The sequence below is a fragment of the Triticum aestivum genome, chromosome 4B (genome assembly GCF_018294505.1).
Source record: "Triticum aestivum cultivar Chinese Spring chromosome 4B, IWGSC CS RefSeq v2.1, whole genome shotgun sequence".
In the NCBI taxonomy this organism is placed as follows: Eukaryota; Viridiplantae; Streptophyta; class Magnoliopsida; order Poales; family Poaceae; genus Triticum; species Triticum aestivum.
In genome coordinates, this window is record NC_057804.1 from 573240453 (window position 1) to 573267431 (window position 26979).

The window sequence follows — 26979 nt, forward strand, 5'->3', positions numbered from 1 at the left end:
ATAGGATCAACATAAGGTTCACAAGGACTAGCAATGTACTTGTTCAAATGATATTGATTGAAAATTACAAGCATCTCATTTTTCCACTCATGAAAGTACTCTCTATCAAGAATAGGCACTCTATGTCTAAGGCTCCCCAAAGTAGACGCATCCATCTTCCTCCAATGGTGATTAAACCAAAGCAATGGAGACCAATGCTCTGATACCACTTCTAGGACCTTGAGAAGAGGTGTCTAGAGGGGGGGTGATTAGACACTAAGTACCAAAGTTGCAGTTTTTAGCAATTTTAAGTTTAAGTGGAGTTTAGGCACAAGTTTAACATTCACAACACATAGCAAGCAAGAATGCAAAGAGTATATGAGCAGCGGAAAATAAAGCATGCAACTTGCAAGAATGTAAAGGGAAGGGTTTTGGAGGATTCAAACGCAGTTGGAGACACGGATGTTTTTGGCATGGTTCCGATAGGTGGCGCTATCGTACATCCATGTTGATGGAGACTTCAACCCACGAAGGGTAACGGTTGCGCGAGTCCACAGAGGGCTCCACCCAAGAAGGGTCCACGAAGAAGCAACCTTGTCTATCCCACCATGTCCGTCGCCCACGAAGGACTTGCCTCACTAGCAGTAGATCTTCACGAAGTAGGCAATCTCCTTGCCCTTACAAACTCCTTGGTTCAACTCCACAATCTTTGTCGGAGGCTCCCAAGTGACACCTAGCCAATCTAGGAGACACCACTCTCCAAGAAGTAACAAATGGTGTGTTGATGATGAACTCCTTTCTCTTGTGCTTCAAATGATAGTCTCCTCAACACTCAACTCTCTCTCATAGGATTTGGATCTGGTGGAAATAAGATTTGAGTGGAAAGCAACTTGTGGAAGGCTAGAGATCAAGATTCATATGGTAGGAATGGAATATCTTGGCCTCAACACATGAGTAGGTAGTTCTCTCTTAGAACTGGTAAGTTCGAAGTGTAGGTTTGTTCTGATGGCTCTCTCCACGAATGAAGAGGAGGTGGAGGGGTATATATAGCCTCCACACAAAATCTAACCGTTGCACACAATTTACCAATCTTGGTGGAACCGAATCAACAAACTCAGTCATACCGATTTAGTAAACCTAGTGACCATTAGAATTTTCGGTGGGACCGAAATGCAACTCGGTAGGACCGATATGGTTAGGGTTAGGGCATAACGTAATCTCCGTGAGACCGATTACACAAACTCGGTGAGACCGATTTTGGTAATTAGCTAACCAGAGAGTTGGTCAGGCAAAATCGATGGGACCGATTACTCAAACTCAGTGGGACCGATTTTGGTAATAAGTTAACCAGAGAGTTTGCATTGTAATCTCGGTAGTACCGATTGCTCAAACTCGGTAAGACCAATTTTGATAATGGACATACACAGAAAGATTACAATCCCATCTCGGTGAGACCGAGATCCCTATCGGTGAGACCGATTTGCCTAGGGTTTGTGGCAGTGGCTATGACATCTGAACTCGGTGGCGCCGGATAGAAAGAATCGGTGTGATCGATTTTGGCTTTAGGTTTAGGTCATATGTGGATGTGAGAAAGTAGTTGAGGGTTTTGGAGCATATCACTAAGCACATGGAGCAAGAGGCTCATTAAGCAACACCTCATCCCTCCTTGATAGTATTGGCTTTTCCTATAGACTCAATGTGATCTTGGATCACTGAAATATAAAATGAAGAGTCTTGATCTTGAAGCTTTAGCCAATCCTTTGTCCTTAGCATCTTGAAGGAGTTCCACATCCTTTAGTCCATGCCACTTCATTGTTGAACTTGTCTGAAATATGCTAGATAAAAGTGTTAGTCCAACAAGAGATATGTTGACATTAATTACCAAAACCACCTAGGGAGCACTTGTGCTTTCACTATGATTGGTTTAATTTGCTTGTGGTTATGTTGATGTCCTATGGTGCCCATAATATGAGCGCGCGCGTGGATCACACCATAGGATTAGTTGTATGTTGATAGGACTATGTATTGGAGGGCTAGAGTGATAGAAGCTTCCACCTAGCATAGAAATTGATGCATACGGGATTGAAGGGGGACCAATATATCTTAATGCTATGGTTGGGTTTTACCTTAATGAACGTTAGTAGTTGCGGACTGCTTGCTAATAGTTCTAATCATAAGTGCATATAATTCCAAGTCAGGGATGACATGCTAGCAGTGGCCTCTCCCACATAAAACTTGCTATCGGTCTAGTAACGTAGTCAATTGCATAGGGACAATTTCACAACTCCTACCACCACTTTTCCACACTCGCTATATTTACTTTATTGCATCTTTATCTAAACAGCCCCTACTTTTTATTTACATTATCTTTATTATCTTGCAAACCTATCCAACAACACCTACAAAGTACTTATAGTTTCATACTTGTTCTAGGTAAAGCGAACATCAAGTGTGCGTAGAGTCGTATCAGTGGCCGATAGGACTTGAGAGAGTATTTGTTCTACCTTTAGCTCATCGTTGGGTTCGACACTCTTACTTATCGAAAGAGGCTACAACTATCCCGTATACTTGCGGGTTATCACATACCCGAAGGAAATTCATAATTAATATTTTCAATAGGTGCAGTTGGTTGAGCGGCAACACTTTGCTCTTCCGGTCAGGGTGAAGATACCCCGAACAAACCCCTCAAAGGATTATTTTCCATAGTGACAAGTGACAGTAAATTTCAGCACGTAATATAAATGTTTACTTACCAAATTCCACTTACCAAAGGCGCTTCACTCCCCGGAAACGGTGCCAGAAAAGAGGCTTGATGACCCACAAGTATACGGGATCTAACATAGTCCTTTCAATAAGTAAGAGTGTCGAACCCAACAATGATCAGAAGGAAATGACAAGCGGTTTTCAGCAAGGTATTATCTGCAAGCATTCAAATTATCGGTAACAGATAGTTGTGTGATAAGATAATTCGTAACGGGTAATAAGTAACAAGTGTAACTAAGGTGCAGCAAGGTGGCCCAATCCTTTTTGTAGCAAAGGACAAGTCTGGACAAACTCTTATATAAATCAAAGCGCTCCCAAGGACACATGTGAATTATTGTCAAGTTAGTTTTCATCATGCTCATATGATTCGCGTTCGTTACTTTGATAATTTGATATGTGGGTGGACCGATGCTTGGGTGTTGTCCTTACTTGGACAAGCCTCCCACTAATGATTAACCACTCTCGCAAGCATCCGCAACTACGAAAGAAGAATTAAGATAAATCTAACCATAGCATGAAACGTATGGATCCAAATCAGCCCCTTACGAAGCAACCCATAAACTAGGGTTTAAGCTTCTGTCACTCTAGCAACCCATCATCTACTTATTACTTCCCAATGCCTTCCTCTAGGCCCAAATCATGGTGAAGTGTCATGTAGTCGACGTTCACATAACAACACTAGAGGAAAGACAACATACAACTCATCAAAATATCAAACGAATACCAAATTCACATGATTACTTATAACAAGACTTCTCCCATGTCCTCAGGAACAAACGTAACTACTCACAAAGAATATTCATGATCAAAATAAGAGGGGTATTGAATATCATTAAGGATCTGAACATATGATCTTCCACCGAATAAACCAACTAGCATCAACTACAAGGAGTAATCAACACTACTAGAAACCCACAGATACCAATCTGAGGTTTTGAGACAAAGATCAGATATAAGAGATGAACTAGGGTTTGAGAGGAGATGCTGCTGGTGAAGATGTTGATGGAGATTGACACCCTCTCGATGAGAGGATCGTTGGTGATGACAATAGCTTCAATTTCCTCCTCGGGGGGGGGGGGGGTTCCCCGGCAGAACAGCTCCACCGGAGCCCTAGATTGCTTCTGCCCAGGTTCCGCCTCGAGACAGTGGTGCTTCATCCCGAAAGCTTCCTTATGATTTATTTTCTAGGTCAAAACCCTCCATATAGCAGAAGATGGGTACCGGAGGCCTTCCAAGGGGGCCACAAGCCCTAGGGCTCGCCCCCGGGCTTGTGGTCTCCTAGTGGGTCCCCTCTGGTATTTTCTTCGCCAGTATTTTGTTTATATATTCCAAAATCATTCTCCATAAATTTTCAAGACTTTTGGAGTTGTGTAGAATAGGTCTCTCGGATTTACTCTTTTCCAGTCTAGAATTCCAGCTGTCGGCATTCTCCCTCTTCGTGTAAACCTTATAAAATAAGAGAGAAAAGGCATAAGTATTGTACCATAATGTGTAATAACAACCCATAATGCAATAAATATCAATATAAAAGCATGATGAAAAATGGACGTATCATAGCGCTGCTTCCTCTGCCATTTTCTGTGCGGATCTTCCTTCCACACTGGTCGGGGTTGAAGCGAGTGCAACTTCATGACATGACTTGTCAGTGACTCAATCATCGCTTCTCGCGTAGCTTCATGGAGTCAGCGTGAGAATGACCAGGACTTGTGAGGACAAGGCTGGATTGCATCAGCTGCATTGGTTTTGGCAAGAAGGGAGTCGAAGGTCTTCACACAACCGTGGGAGAGCTGCCTACCTAAAAGGACACTAGCTCCTATGATGGGTTTGGTGTGTTAATGGCACTATGTTTAGAAGACTAAATATGTTTTGAATGCTTAAACAGGATAAACAAATATTTGAAATTAAACATATGGTTAGTCATCGACCCCCTAAGCAAAAAGGATAAAGAAGACGGCACACTAGTTTACTACCGATGGTTTCTCATTCTTGAGTCATACGTATGCCATGCTATAAAGAGGGGATACACCATTGATTGAGATGTGGGAATTGATGAAACAAAACCAAAGCCAAAGCCAAAATACGCACATCCCATGGAAGAGAGAGCCCATTAAGATGTTTGGGTCCTCCTGTGAGTCCTCTATGGTGAGGCTAGGAGGTGCTTCGGACTCTCTAAGCGGCCTCCGAGCAAAGCGGGTTTGCTCTTGTTTAGTCTTGGGTACTCTGAGGTGTCTCAGAGCCTTCAGGCTCTGACCCTCTGAGCAGCCTCCGAGGTGCCTTGGACAGGAAGCAGAATGCCTCTTGCCCGGTGTTGGAGATATTCCCTAGAGGCAATCATGTATGACGATATTTCCTATGTGTTTATGAATAAAGATAGTCCTTGGACATTATCAATGATGTGTATCAGCAAGTACGTGACTTGTTTGTGAGAGTACACATTGTATGATGACTGTCCTAAAAGGTCCCTAGTCGAAAGGGTTGTGTGAACGTGCAGCCGACTAGACTAGCATATGACACGGTCGATGGCTTGGTCTCACTAGCCATGGAGCATTGGATGCTAACCGGATAATATGGACTTGGAAAGGTCTGGTCGAATTCGACGTAGTCGGATCCGAGTCGAGATAAGGTCCGAGTCGGACAGACCCAACTATGAGATGCAACGATATGTCATCTGTGAGTCTCTAGTACAACATACGTTCTATGTCCTAAGACCTGAGCTGACGCATGTACTCATGGTGACAGACTTGCTTTGGGCCGACCAAACGCTACTCCGTGACTGGGTAGTTACAAAGGTAGGTTTTGGGTTTGTCCAGTCCCATGCTATGAGACATGGTCGAGCAAGATGGGATTTGCCCCTCCGATCAGGAGAGATATACTCTGGGCTCCTCGTGTGATCCGACCAGGATAAGCATGGCCATGTGACAAGGATTATGAGATAATCCAGTTTGTGGTCGGTATCACTGGAACGAGAAAGAGGTCGGGCTAGTACAAGGATGACAGTCTCGCCTTGAGCCCGATAACATATATCGTGAGGCAAAGGGAACAGAAGTGTGACACGTTGTATAGGTTCACCTAACCAGCTTCATAGTCTGCTTGGTGGTCGGCACGCCTTGCTAGAGGCCGCTACAAACCGTGCAGGTCGGAGGTGATCTGAACTGTGACCAAGCTGACTTGAACCTAAGGGGTCGCGCGCTTAAGGGAAGGGACCTACGAGGTCGGTTCGGAGGACACTGGTCGGATGTGATCCGAGCTGAACTTGGAATGCGACCGAGTAGACTTTGGGCTTTAGGATCTGTGCAAGGCCCAAGTGTTGAGCCCGCTATGGATGCCTATAAATAGTGGAGGTGCGTCACACTTATTCAGTTGACCACTTTGGCGCTGTCACTAGGTTTTGCATGTGTTGCGAATAGCCACCTCCACTCATCGCCGGTTGTGTGATCGGACCTAGTAGTCCTCCGCACGACGTTCCTCCTGCACGCGCGGATACCGTTAGAGGTGGTGCACTTGTGCCGCTCCGGTGAACCTGTTCGCGGGATCCAATCGGCTACGTGGGAGACCGGCAAGGTGGAGACAACTTCGGGAACGCGCTGCCTCAACTCTTCTTCCGCTGCACGGCACTGCACGTCTAGTGGTAACGGTCTGTGATCCATCTCCCGTAGCATGTTCCTGGATGTTCTGCGTGTAGAAAAAATTTATATTTGCAGTTGACCCACCCTACCGTAGAACCCAACACCCGGTCGCTGACGTAGTCCTCTCGCCATTTGGCTGCCTCCTGCTTGCCACAATGCTATTTCCTCTGCTATTTTCTGTGCGGGTCATCCTTCCAAACTGGTCGGCGGTTGAAGCGAGTGTAACTTCATGGCATGACTCATTAGTGACTCTACGGTCACTTATGTTATATCTTCATAGAGTCAGTGTGAGAATGACTAGGACATGCGAGGACGAGGCTGGATTGCATCAACTACATTGGTTTTGGGAAGGAGGAAGTTGGAGATCATGAGACAACTGTGTGAGAGCGGCCTACCTAAAAGGACATCTAGGTCCTAATGGTGGCTTTGGTGTGTTAATGACACTATGTTTCGAAGACTAACTATGTTTTGAATGCTTATACAGGATAAATGAATACTTGAAATAAAACATAAGGTTGGTGGGTGACCCCCTAAGAAAAAAGGATAAAGAAGACGACCTGCTAGTTTTCTACCGATGGTTTCTCATTTTTGAGTCGTAGGTATGCCATACTATAAAGAGGGGATACACCATCGATCGAGATGTGGGAATTGATGAACCAAAACCAAATACAAAACTCGCACATCCCATGGAACAGAGCCCATTAAGATGTTTGAGTCCTCCTCTGAGTCCTCTCTAGTAAGTCTAGGAGGTCCTTCGGACCCTCCGAGCGGCTTCCGAGCTAAGTTGTTTGCTCCTGTTTAGTCTTGGGTACTCTGAGGTATCTCAGAGCCTTCAGGCTCTGACCCTCTGAGAAGCCTCCAAGGCGCCTTAGGCCGGAAACAGAATGCCTCCGTTTTCGCTCGGATGTGGCTCTGAGCACCTTGGACCCTCTGACATTACCAATATGCGAGCATAATGGGAAGAGTAATGGGGGCGGGGGAACTACTTAACTAAACCTCTTATGAGTTGTATGGTACGAATTACATCTCTAGACTGGATAAGCCTTTTATGGTTCCTTCTTGCCTTTTGAGCTTTGTATAACTCATTCTTTCCAACAAGTCCTTATATTTCCAATAATCTGACCTAAAACAGGAGAATTATTGTAGAGAGGTAGTTGTGTGGATATGCATTTTTTTCACAGTTTGTGTTTCAGCTGTGACGTTGCAGGTGTGCGCAGCTGGTTGTAGATGCCTGGGGGAAAAGATTGCTCAGGAGAGATGTCGTTGCGACCTGGCCTCTATGTATATCCCTTGCGGCCTTTCTGACAACTTTATGCCCTTCTTGTGTGCTTCTTGTTTTGTTTGAAGGGCCTTGGCTTTTATGGTGGATCTTTATAGCATCATGACATGTGAGGAAGTATAACCGGGTTAGTTGCAAACGGCTTAGGTACTTGAACTGCTTATCATGATCCTATTTGCATGGCAAAATGCCTTTTGTGGTATGTGGTGCCGTGTCGGTCTTACTGTTACACGTCTATTAAGATTTTGTTTGTGTCGTTATATTTACCGTTCAATGTTGTATAGCATATGACATTATGACTCATAACATCCAGTGTTTGCGAAGTTAACTTCTGCACACGAATGATGTTCTTTTGGCGCCATTGAGATTTAAGAATCAATCCATTTGGTCACATTGCAAAATATAGCTTAATCGAACATATTTTGCAGATTGATACAGGTTTGTGGCAGCTAGTCGAGGTGGGGAATATTCGGACGGCTCTCTGTGTAGGAGGCTGGAGCAACAAGGACGACTGCATGATGTATACATGCTACTCTAATTTCGTTAGCATAAGGATGAATCATGCAGAACATCCGGATGGTCTACTTACAGCTTTGGACAAGGACCTCATCTGCAAGGGTTTATAAAGTTCAAATATAGTTACACACGTGGTTATACCTTTTGAGTAGTGCTTTGCTTCTGCGTTTGAAATCTAAAGGGGTCGAGTCTTCTATGATTTTATTTTTCCCGATGAGCTTTCAGTTATAATGGCAGAAAATGTTGCTTGGTGAGGTTTCTATTTTTTGTTTACAGGGACTTTCCTTGTAGAAGTATGCTAATTGTCAATCACTAGCAAAAAAATTGAAAATGAGTGCATGGGGACGATTTCTCGTAGACTTGGATTGATTCAAAACTTGCTGATTAGTTTCCCAACCTCTCAAGTAATCTCAATAAATGATGGTTTGCATCTCAGTTGAAAGATGGAGTCGATCTCTGGCATCCCATGATACTAGAAATTTGAACATCAGTATGACAGTTGTCCCACAATACTCGCATTGCGGAAGTGCGGTGGGAGCGGCAGCCTGTGCCGAGCAGATAATCAATCACCCTTGACCAAAGCGCGTAGGCAATAACGTATTCCAGGACCTTCATTTGCAGCACCAATGGAGATTTTTGCACCCAACAGTACCTACTGTCTCCGTCCGATTATCGGTCCCCTTCATTTTTGTGCTAAATTTTGAGCATACATTTAACTAATAAAATGTTGATGCATGTCACCAAAAATTATATCATTAGATTCGTATTTGAGTATACTTCCATATGATATTATTTTTGCTATGTATAATTTATATTTTATTAGTTAAAATTATGATCAAAATATGGCCCTAAATACGAGGGAAACTAATAAATCAGGACGGATGTAGTATCAAATGTACAGTAAGTAGAAATTTCTTTCGTTTTTGAGCAGGAGGACATAGGTCGATCGCGACTTGCGAGTCACAACTCCTGACTGGCGTCGTCGGTCGTGTCTTGCAGCACAGTTCAACTATGCTGTAGTGTACGTACCAATTAATTGACTGACGACGACTTGGACGGAATCTGTTGCTAACTGCTACTGTTAGTGGGATGGGTTGGAATCTTTTGCTCAGTATCATCATTCGCGCTCTTCATTTTCATTCACTCGTGTCAAAATCATTGACGGACTTGCGTTTCCGACTTGGAATGGCACACGCACAGGGCAGTGATGGTGTGATCAGTCAATCAAGCATTGTGCCTTGTGCGTAAGCAAAACCAGCCAGCCAATTGCAGGTAGGTTATGACCTCCATTCCCGTTCTTTGTCTATCAAGCATTGCGCGTAAGCAACCATGACAGTTAAGGCAGGACCTTTCTTCCTCTTCACTTGTCCCCAAGGTTCGTGCTTTTACCAATTCAAAAAGCAGCGATCGTGACCAACCAATCAACGATGAAACCCAACGCATTCTGCATATACATAACATATACGTAGAAGAACTAAACCAAACCACACCACACCACAAGCTCCAGTGAGAAAAGAGAATGGCGGCATCCGGTGCTGCTTTGTGCCTCTCCGTTGTCCTGCTCCTCGTCGCCGTCTGCTGCCGCTCCGACGTCGACTTCATCTACCAGGGCTTCCAGCACGCGCCCAACCTGAGCCTGGACGGGTCGGCGTCGGTGCTGCGCGGCGGCGCGCTCCAGCTCACCAACGGCAGCGAGCGCCTCGTCGGCCACGCCTTCTACGGCTCCCCCGTGGCTCTGGGCACGCTCGACAACCAGGGAGACCTCGCGGTCACCTCCTTCAGCACGGCCTTCGTCTTCGACATCGTGACCATCGGCACCGGCGGCGGCCACGGCCTCGCCTTCGTGGTGGCCCCGTCCAGGGCGCTCCCCGGGGTGTCGCCGGAGATCTACCTCGGCGTCCTCGGGCCGACCACCAACGGAAAGGCCTCCAACCACGTCTTCGCCGTCGAGTTCGACACGGTCACCGACCTGGAGATGAAGGAGACCAACGGCAACCACGTCGGCGTCGACGTCAACAGCCTCGTGTCCAACGTGTCCGAGCAGGCCGCGTACTACACCACCGGCGCCGACGGGGAGGACAGGAAGATGCCCGTGAAGCTGGAGAGCGCACAGCAGATCCAGGCGTGGATAGACTACGACGGCGGTACCAGCTTGCTCAACGTGACCGTCGCCCCGGTGTCCGTGACTGACCGACCGCAGCGGCCGCTCATATCGACAAAGCTTGATCTCCGGTCGGTCTTCAAGGAGAACATGTACATCGGCTTCTCTTCAGCGACCGGGAAGCTCGCGAGCTCGCACTACATCCTGGCATGGAGTTTCCGGACTAATGGGCTCGCCCAGCCCATTGATCTCCGGCGGCTGCCGAAGGTCCCGAGGCAGAGAACGCCGGCTCCCAAGGTCCTCATCATCAAATTTGCCGCCGTGGCTTGTGCAGGGACACTCGCTTTGGTTGCCGCGGCGATGGTTACTGCGCTCTGGCTCCGGCATAGGGCGGCGCTCGCCGACAAGATGGAGGACTGGGAGCTAGAACACCCCCAGAGGATTCCATACATCGAGCTCTACAAGGCGACCAAGGGGTTCAAGGAGAGCGGGCTTCTCGGCTCGGGTGGTTTCGGCCACGTGTACAAAGGTGTGCTCGGACGTCGTCGGTCCGGCTCCGGCTCCGGCTCCGCGTCCGGCGAGGAGGTGGCCATCAAGCGGATCTCCAGCGGCACCAAGCAAGGGATGAGGGAGTTCGTGGCGGAGATCTCGAGCCTCGGGCGGATGCGCCACCGTAACCTGGTGGAGCTGCGCGGGTGGTGCAAGCATGGCGATGACCTGCTCCTCGTCTACGAGTTCATGCCCAACGGCAGCCTCGACGCGCACCTGTTCGGCGGGGGCAAGGTGCTCACGTGGGCGCAGCGGCTCAGCGTCATCCGGGGCGTGGCGCGCGGCCTGCTGTACCTGCACGAGGAGTGGGAGCACGTGGTGGTGCACCGCGACGTGAAGGCTAACAACGTGCTGCTGGGCGCCGACATGGGCGCGCGGCTGGGCGACTTCGGCCTGGCACGCCTCTACGAGCACGGCGCGGCCCCGGGCACCACGCGCGTGGCCGGCACCCTGGGGTACATGGCCCCCGAGCTCACCGTGACCAGTCGAGCCACCACGGCCACCGACGTCTTCTCCTTCGGCGCGCTGCTGCTCGAGGTCGCGTGCGGCCGCCGGCCCGTCGAGCCGGGCGAGGCGGCGGACGTGATCCTTGTGCGGTGGGTCCGGGACTGCGGGCTGGACGGCGACCTGATGCGGGCCGTGGATCCGAGGCTGGATGGGTGCTACGACGCCGCGGAGGCGAGGCTGGTGCTGTGGCTGGGCATGGTGTGCAGCCAGGGCCGGCCTGAGGCGAGGCCAAGCATGAGGCAGGTCTGCCAGTTCCTCAACGGCGAGGAGGTGCTGCCGGAGGACGCCGTGCTCGTGTTCTCGGATCCTGACTCGTCCGTGTTCCCTGGGTCCGTGCTCTCCTCCATGACCTGGTCCTCCTCCTGTGGCACCATGTCGGTCGGCTCGCTGCATGGCGGCCGGTGAGCTGTGGGGTACTAGAAGGTTAACTAACTTGTCTAGATGTATTGCGCATGTGCACTTCGCCATGGATGCCCACTTGTTCTGTGTGTACGAGTGAAAGGGTGTTTGTTTTCAAAGACTTATTGGCTTAGGGACTTAAAGTGGGCATTTAGGACTTATAAAATAAGACTCTCAAGCAGGGACTTATAGGGACTTATAGTTGTAATATGGTCATATAGGGACTTATAAGTTCCAGGGACCAAACAGGTACGGATTTTTTAGGGACTTCAGACTTATAAGTTGGGACTAAAAAAAGTCCTAGGACTTATGAACCAAACATGGCCTAAGAGTAGAATGCATTGAAGATCATAAACCTACATCGTGTGTGTTAGCTAGGTCACATAAATATGGAAAGAGAATGAACATCCTAGTAAGATTTCGTACTCCCTCCGTTCTAAAATATAGTGTTTTCTCTATTCCCGTGCTTCAACTTTAACCATAAATTTAACCAACGAAACCGATTGCGGTGGGAGCAAAAGTTATACCAGTATATTCGTATTCAAAAGAAATTTTTAATTATATAATTTTTTTCTCCCGCCGCATTCGGTCTCGTTGGTTAAATTTATGATCAAAATTAGACCTCGCGAAGCGCGAGCACACTATAGCGATGGCTAACACCACCAGTCAACCTTATCCTTTCCCATCGCTATTGACCGCTCAGCCTTTCCTTTCACTGAGACGCTTCTCTTTCTCCTCCTCTTACATCTCCCCGTACCGGCAGAGTGACTCCTCTGCTGATCCTCCACCCTCCTCTCCACTCCTCAGGTGAGCCCAAGGCAGTAGATTCGCCTCCTGGTGATAGAGTCCGGCGAAGCAAGATGCTGCAACAGCGCCCCGGCGAGCTGCAACGGTGTCCTGGACCGCGCGTCGTGGTATGCTGCAACGGCGCCGCGGCGAGCTAGAATCGGCGACTCCCTACACTGCGCCCCCGTGTGGCGTGCTGCAACCGGCCGTAGAGGAGTTGCAACCACCGATACAACGTGCTGCCACCCGAGACGAGGAGTGCTACCACGGTCATGCGGCAAGCGAGCAAAAAAAAAATTGTTGGAACCAGCCTTCTTCCCCGGCTTGTAATGCGGCTCGGCGAGCTAGGTGCTCCAACCGGTGATCTTGTTTGCTGGAACCCAATGAATTTTTTGCTAGAACCAAATTCTCTTCCTGAGCTGCGACGGTGAGGCGGATTTTTGCTGCATTTGTTGTCTGTAGAATTTTTGCTCGAACCAGATTAAATTGTTGCTGGAAATGGCTGTGTTTTTTTGCTACAATTGATTTTGACATAGATTTGTTGTTTTGTGAGATTTTTTGCTGGAACCAGTGTTACAACCGGTTGTGACATATGCTGGAACCGTAGGTCGCTGGTGGTCGTTTCCCACAAAATTGCTGGAACCGGCGGTGAATTTTGTTGGGACTGCATCATGTTTTTGCTGGAACCATAGTCGCCATAGAAGATGCGGGGGTGGATGTTTGTTACCTCCGGCGGGCAGCGGCGAGCCGGCAGCAGGGGAGGAGGTGCGGGGGCGCGCTGGAGTGGGGTAGTGATTCAGGCGGGGGGAGAAGGTGTGTGGGATTCGCAGGGGCGACGAAGACGACGACTGATCGACCGTGATCAAACGGTTCCGTGGGGCTCCGTATTAGGCAGATCGAATGACCCTCGCGGGACCGGCCGAAATTTTCGACCGTTGCGCCAACGCCTATCAGTCACCATAAATCAAATAGACACACTGGGCCTATTCATACATGACAAGTGCTGAAAATTTAGTCCCACAATGCTAATGGACAGTGAGTTAGAACAACAACAATAACAAAGAATAACAGTAACTCTGTGGTCTATCTGGTATGCTAGAAGAAACTTGATTCATGAAGGGATCAACCAAAGTCCATATGGAACACACAATTTTGTTATCAACTTCATAGATGAACTGGACCAACTGAATGTGCGACCAGAACATCCCTTGTGGACAGCTCCTGGACAAGCTCACCAGACCTTCAATTGGATCCGTCGGCTGAGGGTTTTATAAATATCAATGTTGACGCTGGGATTTCCACTGAACATAATGTGGGTACAACTGCTGATGTGTGTCGGGACCGAGATGGCACTTATATGGACTCTTCCATGTTGGGTTTTTTTTTAGGCAAAGATTTTATTACTCAAAATGAAGCATAAAGAGGATACAAACACAGTGAGCATACACACGACCTCTGCATAGATAGGATGTAGATAGCCAACACCAATGCACACACAGAAAAACCGCCGGCAAATAGCAAAGTCATATAAAACTAAAGCTATGCCTAAGCGAGGACAAAGAAAAATGCCCTGAAGCGATCAAAATCGCGATCAACAAACTACAACAATGGGCTCTTCCATGTTGGTTATCCAAGGCTTGATTGATCCTCCAACGCTTGAGGCTATTGCATGCAGGGAGGGTCTCTCTTTGGCCCAAGATCTTGGAATGGTACACCTCCAAGTTGCTTCAGATTGCAAGCAGGTGATACATCATATACATCAAAGAGCTGGAGGGGATTACGGCACAATCATTAAAGAGATTTTAGATACTTATCTTTCTTTTGCTTCTTGTAATTTTTCTTTCGAACCTCGAGCTGCCAACTATGAAGCTCACATGCTAGCTAGGTATGATGTTTCTCTTCCGTTGGAGAGGCATCTATGGCTGGGTACTCCTCATGACTCAGTTGTCATTCCTGCAAACATTTTAACTAATCAATAAAAGCCTGGCAAGCTTTTTCATCAACAAGTGTCTTTCAGTTCCAAACAGGTTGAAGCATCTAAACTCTGCACTTTTAATCTGTATTAACTTCATTTGAGTACATCTACATGAAGAGAAAATGTGTACTATCAATCGACGGGAAAACCAAGAAACGTTGATCAGTGCCACAACTGGCCTCACTATCAATCGACAGGAAAACCAAGAAATTCGTTGATCAGTGCCACAACTGGCCTCGCCTCTCCTGGAATGTACGGCTGGAGCGCATGCAGATCCATCGCCTCGACGGTTGCTCGCAGCGTCTGTGGATGGGCACACAAAAGGTGATTCCTCTCGGCCAGTTCCTCTGCTAACTCACTTTGGTGATTATCCATCAGATCTTCATTCACAACGACGATAAGAGGCTTGCCCAGTTGCAGCGTCTCAAATATGCTGCCAGAACCTGTCAGCAATAATAAGTTATTAACAAACAATAGCTTGGAATGCCTTTTCCAACCATTGATGTCGCTAAAATGTAACACCGACAGCATATTATTTTTCATAACCCCATTACTCTAAATTCTAAAATATAGCAAGTTCTCCAACAACAAAGTCCAACGGGCTACATAAAGGTGCAACTACAAGTCCTGATTCCGTGATCACTAATGACTAACGCCAATTCAGCAGGTACCTTTGTCCACCTTCTACAAAATTCACAGGAACTGACCACCTAGTAATGGACATATTTCGAAATGCTAAAGTCTGTAGTACTTATTTCCTTCTTGCCAAAAAAGTTACTTGAAGTTGAAACTACAAAAGGGGAATCAAAATCTGTAACATAAATTTCTACAGGTTTAAGTATTGTGACAATATCAGTGTGGAAGAGGTTTGCTTAGGGCAATATTGTTACAACAACCAATATACATAGGCCAAAGGATTTTTCTCATATTGTTCCATTATAGTTCTTTCAAGAAAATAAATCTATGCTTGATCAAATCTGCTTCAAGTATTGTTCCATTATAGTTCTCTCAAGAAAATAAATCTATTATTCAGATTTGATCATCACCTGCATGACTGATGACTAAGGATGCTTCTCGTATGTTGTCAGCTATGCTTGGTAAAAAGGTGAAATGCTCAACTTGAAGATTTGAATTTCCTGAGGCCTATATTCAAGAAGAAAAGGCTAAATCCATGCTACATTCACACACTTATAATCGTTACACACAAACCACAATCGTTGATCATGGTACAGTGAAGCAGAAGACATTAGATAGTATGTAAGAACTAGGACTTAAGTTGGCCTTCTGGTCTGTCGTTTATTTTAAGTATATAAGGTGCAGTTAATATTTAGAAACCAAATTATATGCTCTATCTTGGACATAACAAAGTGGTGCAATATGGAAATGAAGTTTATATCCATAAGAAATCAATTAACATATAAGTGAGTTAGTTCCCCATTTTTCCATCAGATCCTTCATTATCCGGTTCATTTCTACCTTATAATGCATAAAAGCCTAACTGTAACGGTGTAACCGAATTCTGGATTTCAGCCTATAATACTATATATAGGATGCACCAGTTTGCCAGACTTCAAATATCATAGTTAGCACACAAAAAATGTAAAACAGTGCGAACTTGCCTGAAGTGCGGACAATCAATTTTTTTTACCCTGATGCTGCATATGTTCCTTTTTTTTGGCCACCTATCCTGTTTAACTTTATCCTACATTTTGCAAGTTTGAGATTTTTTTTCATGTGATAAGTATGGTATATGCATCAAAAGAAGTAGATTATTGTAGCATTAAAAGTATCAGCACCTCTAAGGATGTCACAATTTGTCACATAAACATCTTCATGCAATTTCTTTCCACAAGCAATGAACAATCTACCACCTAAATGTCAAATCAGCAGTTATAGATCTCAGTTGATCAAATACTATGTCCATTTCAGGATTGATAAGCACCATTAAAAATCCATTACTCCTTGCAGTAGTAAACCTGACGAGATAACAAAACATTATCTGACTTCCCCTACTTTCCTATTAAGTACTGTGATTTTGATAACAAAATACTGCATTAACTAAAAGGTGCAGTCCGCCAGTCACTAAACGAAACCACACAAAGAGAATAGAATGCAATACGGAGACAGATGTTACCTTGGATGGCGTGTATGTTCCTCGGCCCATTTGAATCCGAAGGTCTGTGTAACCTTTCTGCAGTAGTGCTTGTTTGACTTCCTCAGAATCTACCACTTTGACAAGAGCATCAAAACATGTCGTCCCTACTGTCACAAACACCATTCGCCTTTCTCTATCTCCCATCTCTTCTGAAGAGTAAGCTCTGTAGAAAAACATGACAAAATGACATCTGGCTCGATATAGCACACAATGATATAATTCATCCCATCATCACCCATATTCCTCAACTCGGTTTTCTTCTTCTATTTTTTCTACGAAACGCATCAAATTGAGTTCCATCAACACATTACACATACACACAGTACACAGTTCCATTAGGTGCATACACACTGTGACATTATTGGGCAAGAAAACGATAAAATTACCGAGTGCAGCGCGACGGCCGGGGAGTAGGACGGCGACGCGGATTCGTGGGTGGTTGGGCGCAGAGGAGGCAGGGCCCGGCGGCCGGCGGTGGAGCAGCGACTATGTACAGACCTCAGCCCGGGGCGGACAGCACCACGGTGGCGGTAGCCAGCAGAGCGCGCGGGGCGGCGGCGGTCTGCAGGAGCTCGTCGGCTAGGTCGTGCCGCCGTGGTTGGCAGATCCTATTTGCCGAAAATGGATTGTTTTGTTTTCTTACCTTTTTCTGCTTATTTTCTCCTTTTTTCTTTTTTCCTAAATTCAAAAAATGTTCAGAATTCCAAAATTTCAGAAAATGATCGAAATTCCAAAGTTGTTCACGTTTTCAGGAATTGATCATGTTTTTCAAATTTGTTCACGTTTTTCAAATTTTGATCAGATTTTCAAAAAAAAGTTCACCGTACATTGGAAAAAAATGTTCATCATGTATAATTTTTTTGCATCAAATGTATAGAAAAAAATTCAGCGTGGATTTGAAACAAAAAACCACCATATATTTTCAAAAAGTTCAGTATGTATTTGAATAATGTTCACCGTATAATAAGAAAATGTTCGGTGTGTATTTTTTTCATAGTTCAAAAACATTGTCCGGAACTTGAAATTCGTTCACATTTTCAAAAATTATGTTCCTTCACCTTTTTTAAATTTTGTCCACTTTTTCAAAAAATGTTCACGTTCCAAAATTTTGTTCAAATTTATTCGCATTTAAAAAAAATTGTTCACATTCCAAGAAATTGTTGAATATTTTTCAATTTTTTTGGATCTGCCACTGCATCTTGTACTTATTAGTTCGCGCTGCCTATTAATCACAAACACGCACCAGCTCAAGTAGTATGGAACACCTGCTCTCACCAGTGTGGGGTTGCGAGTTTGATTCCTCGACAGAGTGCAGTTTCTTATGAAAAGATTTTAGTAGTCGCACAACACGGCTCGCTACGTCCGGTGTTTGACGCTAGAGCATCAGAGCATCTCTAACAGATCCCGTATAACACCGACCCACAAAACACGTTTACAGTTTGCGGAAAAAAAGCTATGCAGTTTGGCGCGGGCGGCGGCAGAGTCAGATCCCGCGTAGCGAAACTGTAAAACGGAATATCGGCCCGCAAAACCAATATGGTATTATCTGAATTTGACACATATGCACATTCAGAAAAAATATCAATAGCACAATACAACAATCATCTGCATTACAATAATTATTCAAATCACCGAAGCAAACTAAATAATTCAATATAAAACTTGTCCCGAATACAAATCACACATGAGTTAAATGAAAATGAGTAGAAAAATGAATTTTATTACTGCCCAACCCTTTGCCAATGATGCTCAGTGAGATCCTCCTGAAGCTGAAAGTGGATGTTTGCATTTTCAATCTCTTTGTAGGTCTGAAGAAAAGCTCTAATGCGATTAAGGTCTCTAACTGGTTTGGCACGGCTACCCACATTGTCGTAGAAGAACTTCAAGTTCATGCCTCTCTCATCTTCAGAATCATATTGTCAAGAATAACACAGCATGTCATGATGTTTTTCAAGGTCCGCTTGTCCCAAAAACGAGCATGACCACGAACAATGGCAAACCTAGATTGCAAAACCCCGAATACTCTTTCAATGTATTTTTGGCCGCGTCTTGCACCCTTGCAAATTCACATTGTTTCTTAGTTTTGGGTTCTTTGATACTCTTGACAAATGTGCACCAAGGAGAGTATATATCATCTGCTAGATAGTACCCCTTTGTGTATTCATGTCTATTGATAATGTAGTTGCAAGCAGGAGAACCACCACTAGCAAGCCTAGCAATGCCAAATCCATAAATCCTCGGATGCTACGGCATCTACCATAATTGTTGCATCACGAGACTTGCCACAATACATTCCCTGCCATGCCTTCGGGCAATTTTTTTCCAATTCCAATGCATGCAGTCAATGCTACCTAGCATGTCAGGCCAACCTCTCCTCTCATTAGATGCCATCAATTTTTGTGTGTCTTCCTCGTTGGGTGCCCGAAGATATTCAGGACCAAACACACGGATGATCACTTTGGCAAACCTACGCACTGACTCAATTGTGGTATCTTCATCAATGCGAAGGTACTCATCGGCATAGTCAGCCGGAACGCCGTATGCAATCACCCACATAGTTGCCGAGATTTTTTGATATGCACTAAATCCCTTCAAGCCCACGACATTTCTTCTTTGAGTAAAATACCGACAATTTGCCTCGCAAGCTTGAACAATTTTCACAAAGAGAGATCGGCGCATTCAGTACCTTATCCGAAAGAGGTGTGGCGGATATGTTGGATTCTCCACGAAGTAGTCTTGCATCAACATCGTGTTCCCGAGATGGCGATTTTGAGGAATGTAAAGACGGCTGACGGTCGATCCTCGCCGCCTCTTTCGGTTCTCATCTTCGTGCTCCTTCACGGCAAGGGCCATCACCAACGTCTGCTAGCGATAGTTGGCAAGCAGCATCTCAACATCCGAGTCGTCCGAATCATCGAGCAAAAACTTCTCGCACAAGCTCAATTCCATCTACATGAACAAAAATCGCACGCCGCGTAACCAACTATGCATACCGCTCGGCACAAGCACAAGTAAAAACTCACCGGCTGCTCGGGGGCGGTCGATCCCGGGTGGCGACAACGACTAGGTGCAGCTCGGCAGCGGTCGATCCTGGGCGGCGACGGTGATAAGGGGCGGCTCGGGTCACCAGATGGGGGGGGGCGGGGGCGGTGCAGCGGCTCGGTGCAAGAGGGCAGGGGCTAAAGGAAATATGCCCTAGAGGCAATAATAAAGTTTTTATTTTATATTTTATTATATCATGATAAATGTTTATTATTCATGCTAGAATTGTATTAACCGGAAACTTGATACATGTGTGAATACATAGACAAAACACCATGTCCCTAGTATGCCTCTACTTGACTAGCTCGTTGATCAAAGATGGTTATGTTTCCTAACCATGGACATGTGTTGTCATTTGATGAACGGGATCACATCGTTAGGAGAATGATGTGATGGACAAGACCAATCCGTTAGCTTAGCATAATGATCGTTCAGTTTTATTGCTACTGCTTTTTTCGTGTCAAATATATATTCCTCCGACTATGAGATTATGTAACTCCCGGACACCGGAGGAATACCTTGTGTGCTATCAAACGTCACAGCTTAACCGGTTGATTATAAAGATGCTCTACAGGTATCTCCGAAGGTGTTTGTTGGGTTGGCATAGATCGAGATTAGGATTTGTCACTTCGAGTATCGGAGAGGTATCTTTGGGCCCTATCGGTAATGCACATCATATGAAGCCTTGCAAGCAATGTGAGTAATGAGTTAGTTGCGGGATGATGCACTACGGAACGAGTAAAGAGACTTGCCGGTAACGAGATTGAACTAGGTATGAAGATACCGACGATCGAATCTCGGGCAAGTAACATACCGATGACAAAGGGAATAACTATATTGACATCGCGGTTCGACCAATAAAGATCTTCGTAGAATATGTGGGAACCAATATGCACATCCAGGTTCCACTATTGGCTATTGACCGGAGAGGTGTCTCGGTCATGTCTACACAGTTCTCGAACTCGTAGGGTTCACACGCTTAACGTTCGATGACGATAGGTATTGTATGAGTTACGTGGTTTAATGACCGAAGGTTGTTCGGTTTCTCAAAGGAGATCACGGACATGACGATGAGTCTTGAAATGGTCGAGAGGTAAAGATTGATATATTGGAAGGTTATATACGGACACCGGAATGGTTTCAAAGAGGTTCGGGGATTTTTCGGAGTATCGGGAGGTTACCGGAACCCCCCTGGGAAAGTTAATGGGCCACATGGGCCTTAGTGGAGAGGAGAGGGCAGGCCACATGAGGTGGCGCCCCCCCCCCCCCCCAGCCAATCCAAATTGGACAAGGGGTGGGGGGCGCGGCACCCCTTTCCTTCTCCCTCTCCATCTCTTTCCCCTTTCCCCCTCTCCGTAAGAAGGAAAAGAGGAGGGGGCCGAATCCTACTAGGAGTGGAGTCCTAGTAGGACTCCCCTCCTCCATGGCGCGCCCCTGGTGGCCGGCCTCCTCCCCCTCCTCCTTTATATACGCGGGCGGGGGGCACCCTAAAGGCACACCAGTTATTCCCTTAGCCGTGTGTGGTGCCCTCCTCCACCGTTTACTCCTCTGATAGTATCATCATAGTGCTTAGGCGAAGCCCTACACGGATCACATCACCAACACCTCCATCAGGCCGTCGTGCTGACGGAACTCATCGACTCCATCGACACTCTACTGGATCAAGAGTTTGAGGGACGTCATCGAGCTGAACGTGTGAAGAACTCAGAGGTGTCATACGTTAGGTACTTGATCGGTTGACTCGAGAAGACGTTCGACTACATCAACCAGTTTAAGTTAACGCTTCCGCTTTCGGCCTACGAGGGTACGTGGACACACTCTCCCCCTCTATTTGCTATGCATCTCCTAGATAGATCTTGCATGAGCCTACGATTTTTTTTGAAATTGCACGCTACCTTTCACAACAGTGGCATCCGAGCCAGGTCTATGCGTAGAAGATATGCACGAGTAGAACACAAAGAGTTGTGGGCGGTGATCGTCATACTGCTTACCACCAATGTCTTATTTTCATTCGGCGGTATTGTTGGATGAAGCGGCCTGGACCAACCTTACATGACCGCGTTCATGAGACCGGTTCCACCGACATACATGCAACTAGTTTTGCATAAAGGTGGCTGGCAGGTGTCTGTTTATCCAACTTTCGTTGAATCGAATTTGACCGTGGCCGGTCCTTGTGAAGGTTTTTTTTGTGGGACGGTCCTTGTGAAGGTTAAAACAACAAACTTGATAAATCACCGTTGTGGTTTTGTGCCGTAGGTAAGAACGGTTCTTGCTAGAAGCCCGTAGCAGCCACATAAAACTTGCAACAACAAAGTAGAGGACGTCTAACTTGTTTTTGCAGGGCATGTTGTGATGTGATATGGTCAATACATGATGTGATATAAATATTGTTGTATGAGATGATCATGTTTTGTAAAAGTTATCGGCAACTGGCAGGAGCCATATGGTTGTCGCTTTATTGTATGAAATACATGCGCTATGTAATTGCTTTACATTATCACTAAGCGGTAGCGATAGTCGTAGAAGCAATGGTTGGCGATACGACTACGACGCTATGATGGAGATCAAGGTGTCAAGCCGGTGACCATGGAGATCATGACGTTGCTTCGGTGATGGAGATCATGAGCACAAGATGATGATGGCCATATCATGTCACATATTTTGATTGCATGTGATGTTTATTTTTTATGCATCTTATTTTGCTTAGTACGGCGATAGCATTATAAGATGATCCCTTACTAAATTTCAAGGTATAAGTGTTCTCTCCGAGTATGCACCGTTGCGAAAGTTCTTCGTGCTGAGACACCACGTGATGATCGGGTGTGAGAAGCTCTACGTTCAAATACAATGGGTGCAAGCCAGATTTGCACACGCGGAATACTTAGGTTAAACTTGACGGGCCTAGCATATACAGATATGTCCTCGGAACACTTGAGACCGAAAGGTCGAACGTGAATCATATAGTAGTTATGATCAACATAGTGATGTTCACCATTGAAGACTACTCCATCTCACGTGATGATCGGACATGGTTTAGTTGATTTGGATCACGTATCATTTAGATGACTAGAGGGATGTCTATCTAAGTGGGAGTACTTAAGTAATATGATTAATTGAACTTTAATTTATCATGAACTTAGTCCTGATAGTATTTGCAAATTATGTTGTAGATCAATAGCTCGCGTTGTAGCTCCCCTATGTTTTGGATATGTTCCTAGAGAAAACTAAGTTGAAATATGATAGTAGCAATGATGCGGACTGGGTCCGTGATCTGAGGTTTATCCTCATTGATGCACCGAAGAAATATGTCCTTGATGCACCGCTAGGTGACAGACCTATTGCAGGAGCAGATGCAGATGTTATGAATGTTTGGCCAGCTCAATATGATGACTACTTAATAGTTTAGTGCACCATGCTTTACGGCTTAGAACTGGGACTTCAAAAACGTTTTTAATGCCACGGAGCATATGAGATGTTATTTTATGCCCTAGAGGCAATAATAAAGTTGTTATTTTTGTTCGGGAACATTGCAGAAAATAAAAAATTTCTACGCTTCACCAAGATCAATCTATGGAGTCATCTAGCAACGAGAGAGAGGAGTGCATCTACATACCCTTGTAGATCGCGAGCGCAAGCGTTCAAGATAACGGGGTTGAGGGAGTCGTACTCGTCGCGATCCAAATCACCGAAGATCCTAGTGCTGAACAGACAGCACCTCCGTGTTCAACACACGTACAGAGCGGAGACGTCTCCCACGCCTTGATCCAGCAAGGAGGAGGGAGAGGTTGAGGAACAGAGCTCCAACAGCATACGACGGCGTGGTGGTGATGGAGCGGCAGTACTCCGGCAGGGCTTCGCCAAGCTTTTGCGGAGGAGGAGAGGTGTTGGGGAGGGGAGGGGCTGCGCCTTGAACATGGTGCTGCAGCCCTCCCCTCGCCCCTCTATTTATAGGAGGAGGGGGAAGGGTGCCGGCCCCCTCTAGATGAGATCTAGAGGGGGCGGCGGCCAAGGGGGGACTTGCCCCCCAAGCAAAGGGGGCGCCCCCTTTAGGGTTCCCCCCCCCAACCCTAGGCGCATGGGCCCAAGGGGGGATGCGCCCAGCCCTCCAAGGGCTGGTTCCCTTTCCACTACGGCCCATGAGGCCCTCCGAGAGAGGTGTCCCCTCCCGATGGACCCCCAGAACCCTTCTGGTGGCCCCGGTACAATACCGGTATGGCCCGGAACTTTTCCAGTGACCGTATGACTACTTCCTATATACAATCTTTACCTCCGGACCATTCCGGAACTCCTCGTGACATCCGGGATCTCATCCGGGACTCCGAACAACTTTCGGTTACTGCATACTAATATCTCTACAACCCTAGCGTCACCGAACCTTAAGTGTGTAGACCCTACGGGTTCGGGAGACATGCAGACATGACCGAGACGACTCTCCGGTCAATAACCAACAGCGGGATCTGGATACCCATGTTGGCTCCCACATGCTCCTCGATGATCTCATCGGATGAACCACGATGTCGAGGATTCAAGTAATCCCGTATACAATTCCCTTTGTCAATCGGTACGTTACTTGCCCGAGATTCGATCGTCGGTATCCCAATACCTCGTTCAATCTCGTTACCGGCAAGTCACTTTACTCGTACCGTAATGCATGATCCCGTGACCAAACACTTGGTCACATTGAGCTCATTATGATGATGCATTACCGAGTGGGCCCAGAGATACCTCTCCGTCATACGGAGTGACAAATCCAGTCTCGATCCGTGTCAACCCAACAGATACTTTCGGGGATACCTGTAGCAACCTTTATAGTCACCCAGTTACGTTGTGACGTTTGGTACACCCAAAGCACTCCTACGGTATCCGGGAGTTAACAGATCTCATGGTCTAAGGAAATGATACTTGACATTGGAAAAGCTCTAGCAAACGAACTACACGATCTTGTGCTATGCTTAGGATTGGGTCTTGTCCATCACATCATTCTCCTAATGATGTGATCCCGTTATCAATGACATCCAATGTCCATAGTCAGGAAACCATGACTATCTGTTGATCAACGAGCTAGTCAACTAGAGGCTCACTAGGGACATGTTGTGGTCTATGTATTCACACATGTATCACGATTTCCGGATAATACAATTATAGCATGAATAATAGACAATTATCATGAACAAGGAAATATAATAATAATCATTTTATTATTGCCTCTAGGGCATATTTCCAACAGTCTCCCACTTGCACTAGAGTCAATAATCTAGTTACATTGTGATGAATCGAACACCCATAGAGTTCTGGTGTTGATCATGTTTTGCTCGTGAAAGAGGTTTAGTCAATGGATCTGTGACATTCAGATCCGTATGTACTTTGCAAATATCTATGTCTCCATCTTGAACATTTTCACGAATGGAGTTGAAGCGACGCTTGATGTGCCTTGTCTTCTTGTGAAACCTGGGCTCCTTGGCAAGGGCAATAGCTCCAGTGTTGTCACAGAAGAGAGCGATCGGCCCCGACGCATTGGGTATGACTCCTAGGTCGGTGATGAACTCCTTCATCCAGATTGCTTCATGCGCTGCCTCCGAGGCTGTCATGTACTCCGCTTCACATGTAGATCCCGCCACGACACTTTGCTTGCAACTGCACCAGCTTACTGCCCCACCATTCAAAATATACACGTATCCGGTTTATGACTTAGAGTCATCCAAATCTATGTCGAAGCTAGCGTCGACGTAACCCTTTACGACGAGCTCTTCGTCACCTCCATAAACGAGAAACATGTCCTTTGTCCTTTTCAGGTACTTCAGGATATTCTTGACCGCTGTCCAGTGTTCCATGCCGGGATTACTTTGGTACCTTCCTACCAAACTTACGGCAAGGTTTACATCAGGTCTGGTACACAGCATGGCATACATAATAGACCCTATAGCCGAGGCATAGGGGATGACACTCATCTTTTCTCTATCTTCTGTCGTGGTCGGGCATTGAGCCGAGCTCAATTTCACACCTTGCAACACAGGCAAGAACCCCTTCTTGGACTGATCCATGTTGAACTTCTTCAATATCTTATCAACGTATGTGCTTTGTGAAAGACCTATGAGGTGTCTCGATCTATCTCTATAGATCTTGATGCCTAATATGTAAGCAGCTTCTCCAACGTCCTTCATTGAAAAACACTTATTCAAGTAGGCCTTAATGCTGTCCAAAAGTTCTATATCATTTCCCATCAAAAGTATGTCATCCACATATAATATGAGAAATGCTACAGAGCTCCCACTCACTTTCTTGTAAACGCAGGCTTCTCCATAAGTCTGCATAAACCCAAACGCTTTGATCATCTCATCAAAGCGAATGTTCCAACTCCGAGATGCTTGCACCAGCCCATAAATGGATCGCTGGAGCTTGCATACCTTGTTAGCATTCTCAGGATCGACAAAACCTTCCGGCTGCATCATATACAGCTCTTCCTTAAGATAGCCGTTAAGGAATGTCGTTTTGACGTCCATTTGCCATATCTCATAATCATAGTATGCGGCAATTGCTAACATGATTCGAACGGACTTCGGCTTCGCTACAGGAGAGAAAGTCTCATCGTAGTCAACCCCTTGAATTTGCCGATAACCCTTAGCGACAAGTCGAGCTTTATAGATGTTAACATTACCATCCGCGTCTGTCTTCTTCTTAAAGATCCATTTATTTTCTATCGCTCGCCAATCATCGGGCAGGTCTGTCAAAGTCCATACTTTGTTTTCATACATGGATCCTATCTCGGATTGCATGGCTTCAAGCCATTTGTTGGAATCTGGGCCCGCCATCGCTTCTTCATAGTTCGAAGGTTCACCATTGTCTAACAACATGATTTCTAGGACAGGGTTGCCATACCAATCTCGTGTGGAACGTGTCCTTGTGGACTGATACGTCTCCGCCGTATCTACTTTTCCAAACACTTTTGCCCTTTTTGGACTCTAACTTGTATGATTTGAATGGAATTAACCCGGACTGACGCTGTTTTCTGCAAAATTGCCATGGTGTTGTTTTATGTGCAGAAAATAAAGTTCTCGGAACGACCTGAAACTCCACGGAATATCTTAGGATAATTAATAAAAAATCCTCGCAAAAGATGAAGACCAGGGGGCCCACACCCTGTCCACGAGGGTGGGGGGCTCCCCCCTGGGCGCGCCCCCTACCTCGTGGGCCCCCTGGTGGCCCTCCGACGCCAACTCCAACTCCATATATTGGCCTTCGGGGAGAAAAAAATCAGAGAGAAGAAATCATCGCGTTTTACGATACGGAGCCGCCGCCAAGCCC

General features: G+C 46.1%; 2 protein-coding genes across 2 annotated transcripts; one reads left to right on the forward strand and one right to left on the reverse strand.

The window, feature by feature from the left end:
- Nucleotides 1-9604: 9604 nt before the first annotated feature.
- Nucleotides 9605-12142, forward strand: LOC123089241 (L-type lectin-domain containing receptor kinase SIT2-like). The gene has a single exon (XM_044510965.1). The coding sequence runs from the start codon at nucleotides 9683-9685 to the stop codon at nucleotides 11723-11725; it is 2043 nt and encodes a 680-aa protein (XP_044366900.1). The 5' UTR covers nucleotides 9605-9682; the 3' UTR covers nucleotides 11726-12142.
- Nucleotides 12143-14577: 2435 nt separating this feature from the next.
- On the reverse strand, nucleotides 14578-17219 carry LOC123089242 (UDP-N-acetylglucosamine transferase subunit ALG13 homolog). The gene is made up of 4 exons (XM_044510966.1): nucleotides 17022-17219; nucleotides 16615-16798; nucleotides 15527-15623; nucleotides 14578-14923 (listed from the first exon to the last, which is right to left on the reverse strand). Exons 2-4 carry the CDS (start codon nucleotides 16777-16779, stop codon nucleotides 14667-14669), a joined length of 519 nt encoding a protein of 172 aa, XP_044366901.1. The 5' UTR covers nucleotides 16780-16798; nucleotides 17022-17219; the 3' UTR covers nucleotides 14578-14666.
- Nucleotides 17220-26979: the final 9760 nt, after the last annotated feature.

Coding starts and splice junctions, on each gene's coding strand:
- LOC123089241 (XM_044510965.1), top strand. CDS start 9,683: ATGGCGGCATCCGGTGCTGCTTTGTGCCTCTCCGTTGTCCTGCTCCTC.
- LOC123089242 (XM_044510966.1), bottom strand. CDS start 16,779: ATGGGAGATAGAGAAAGGCGAATGGTGTTTGTGACAGTAGGGACGACA. Junction 15,624..16,614: donor GAACATACACGCCATCCAAG/GTAACATCTGTC, acceptor TCTTGAATATAG/GCCTCAGGAAATTCAAATCT. Junction 14,924..15,526: donor CTTAGTCATCAGTCATGCAG/GTGATGATCAAA, acceptor TATTGCTGACAG/GTTCTGGCAGCATATTTGAG.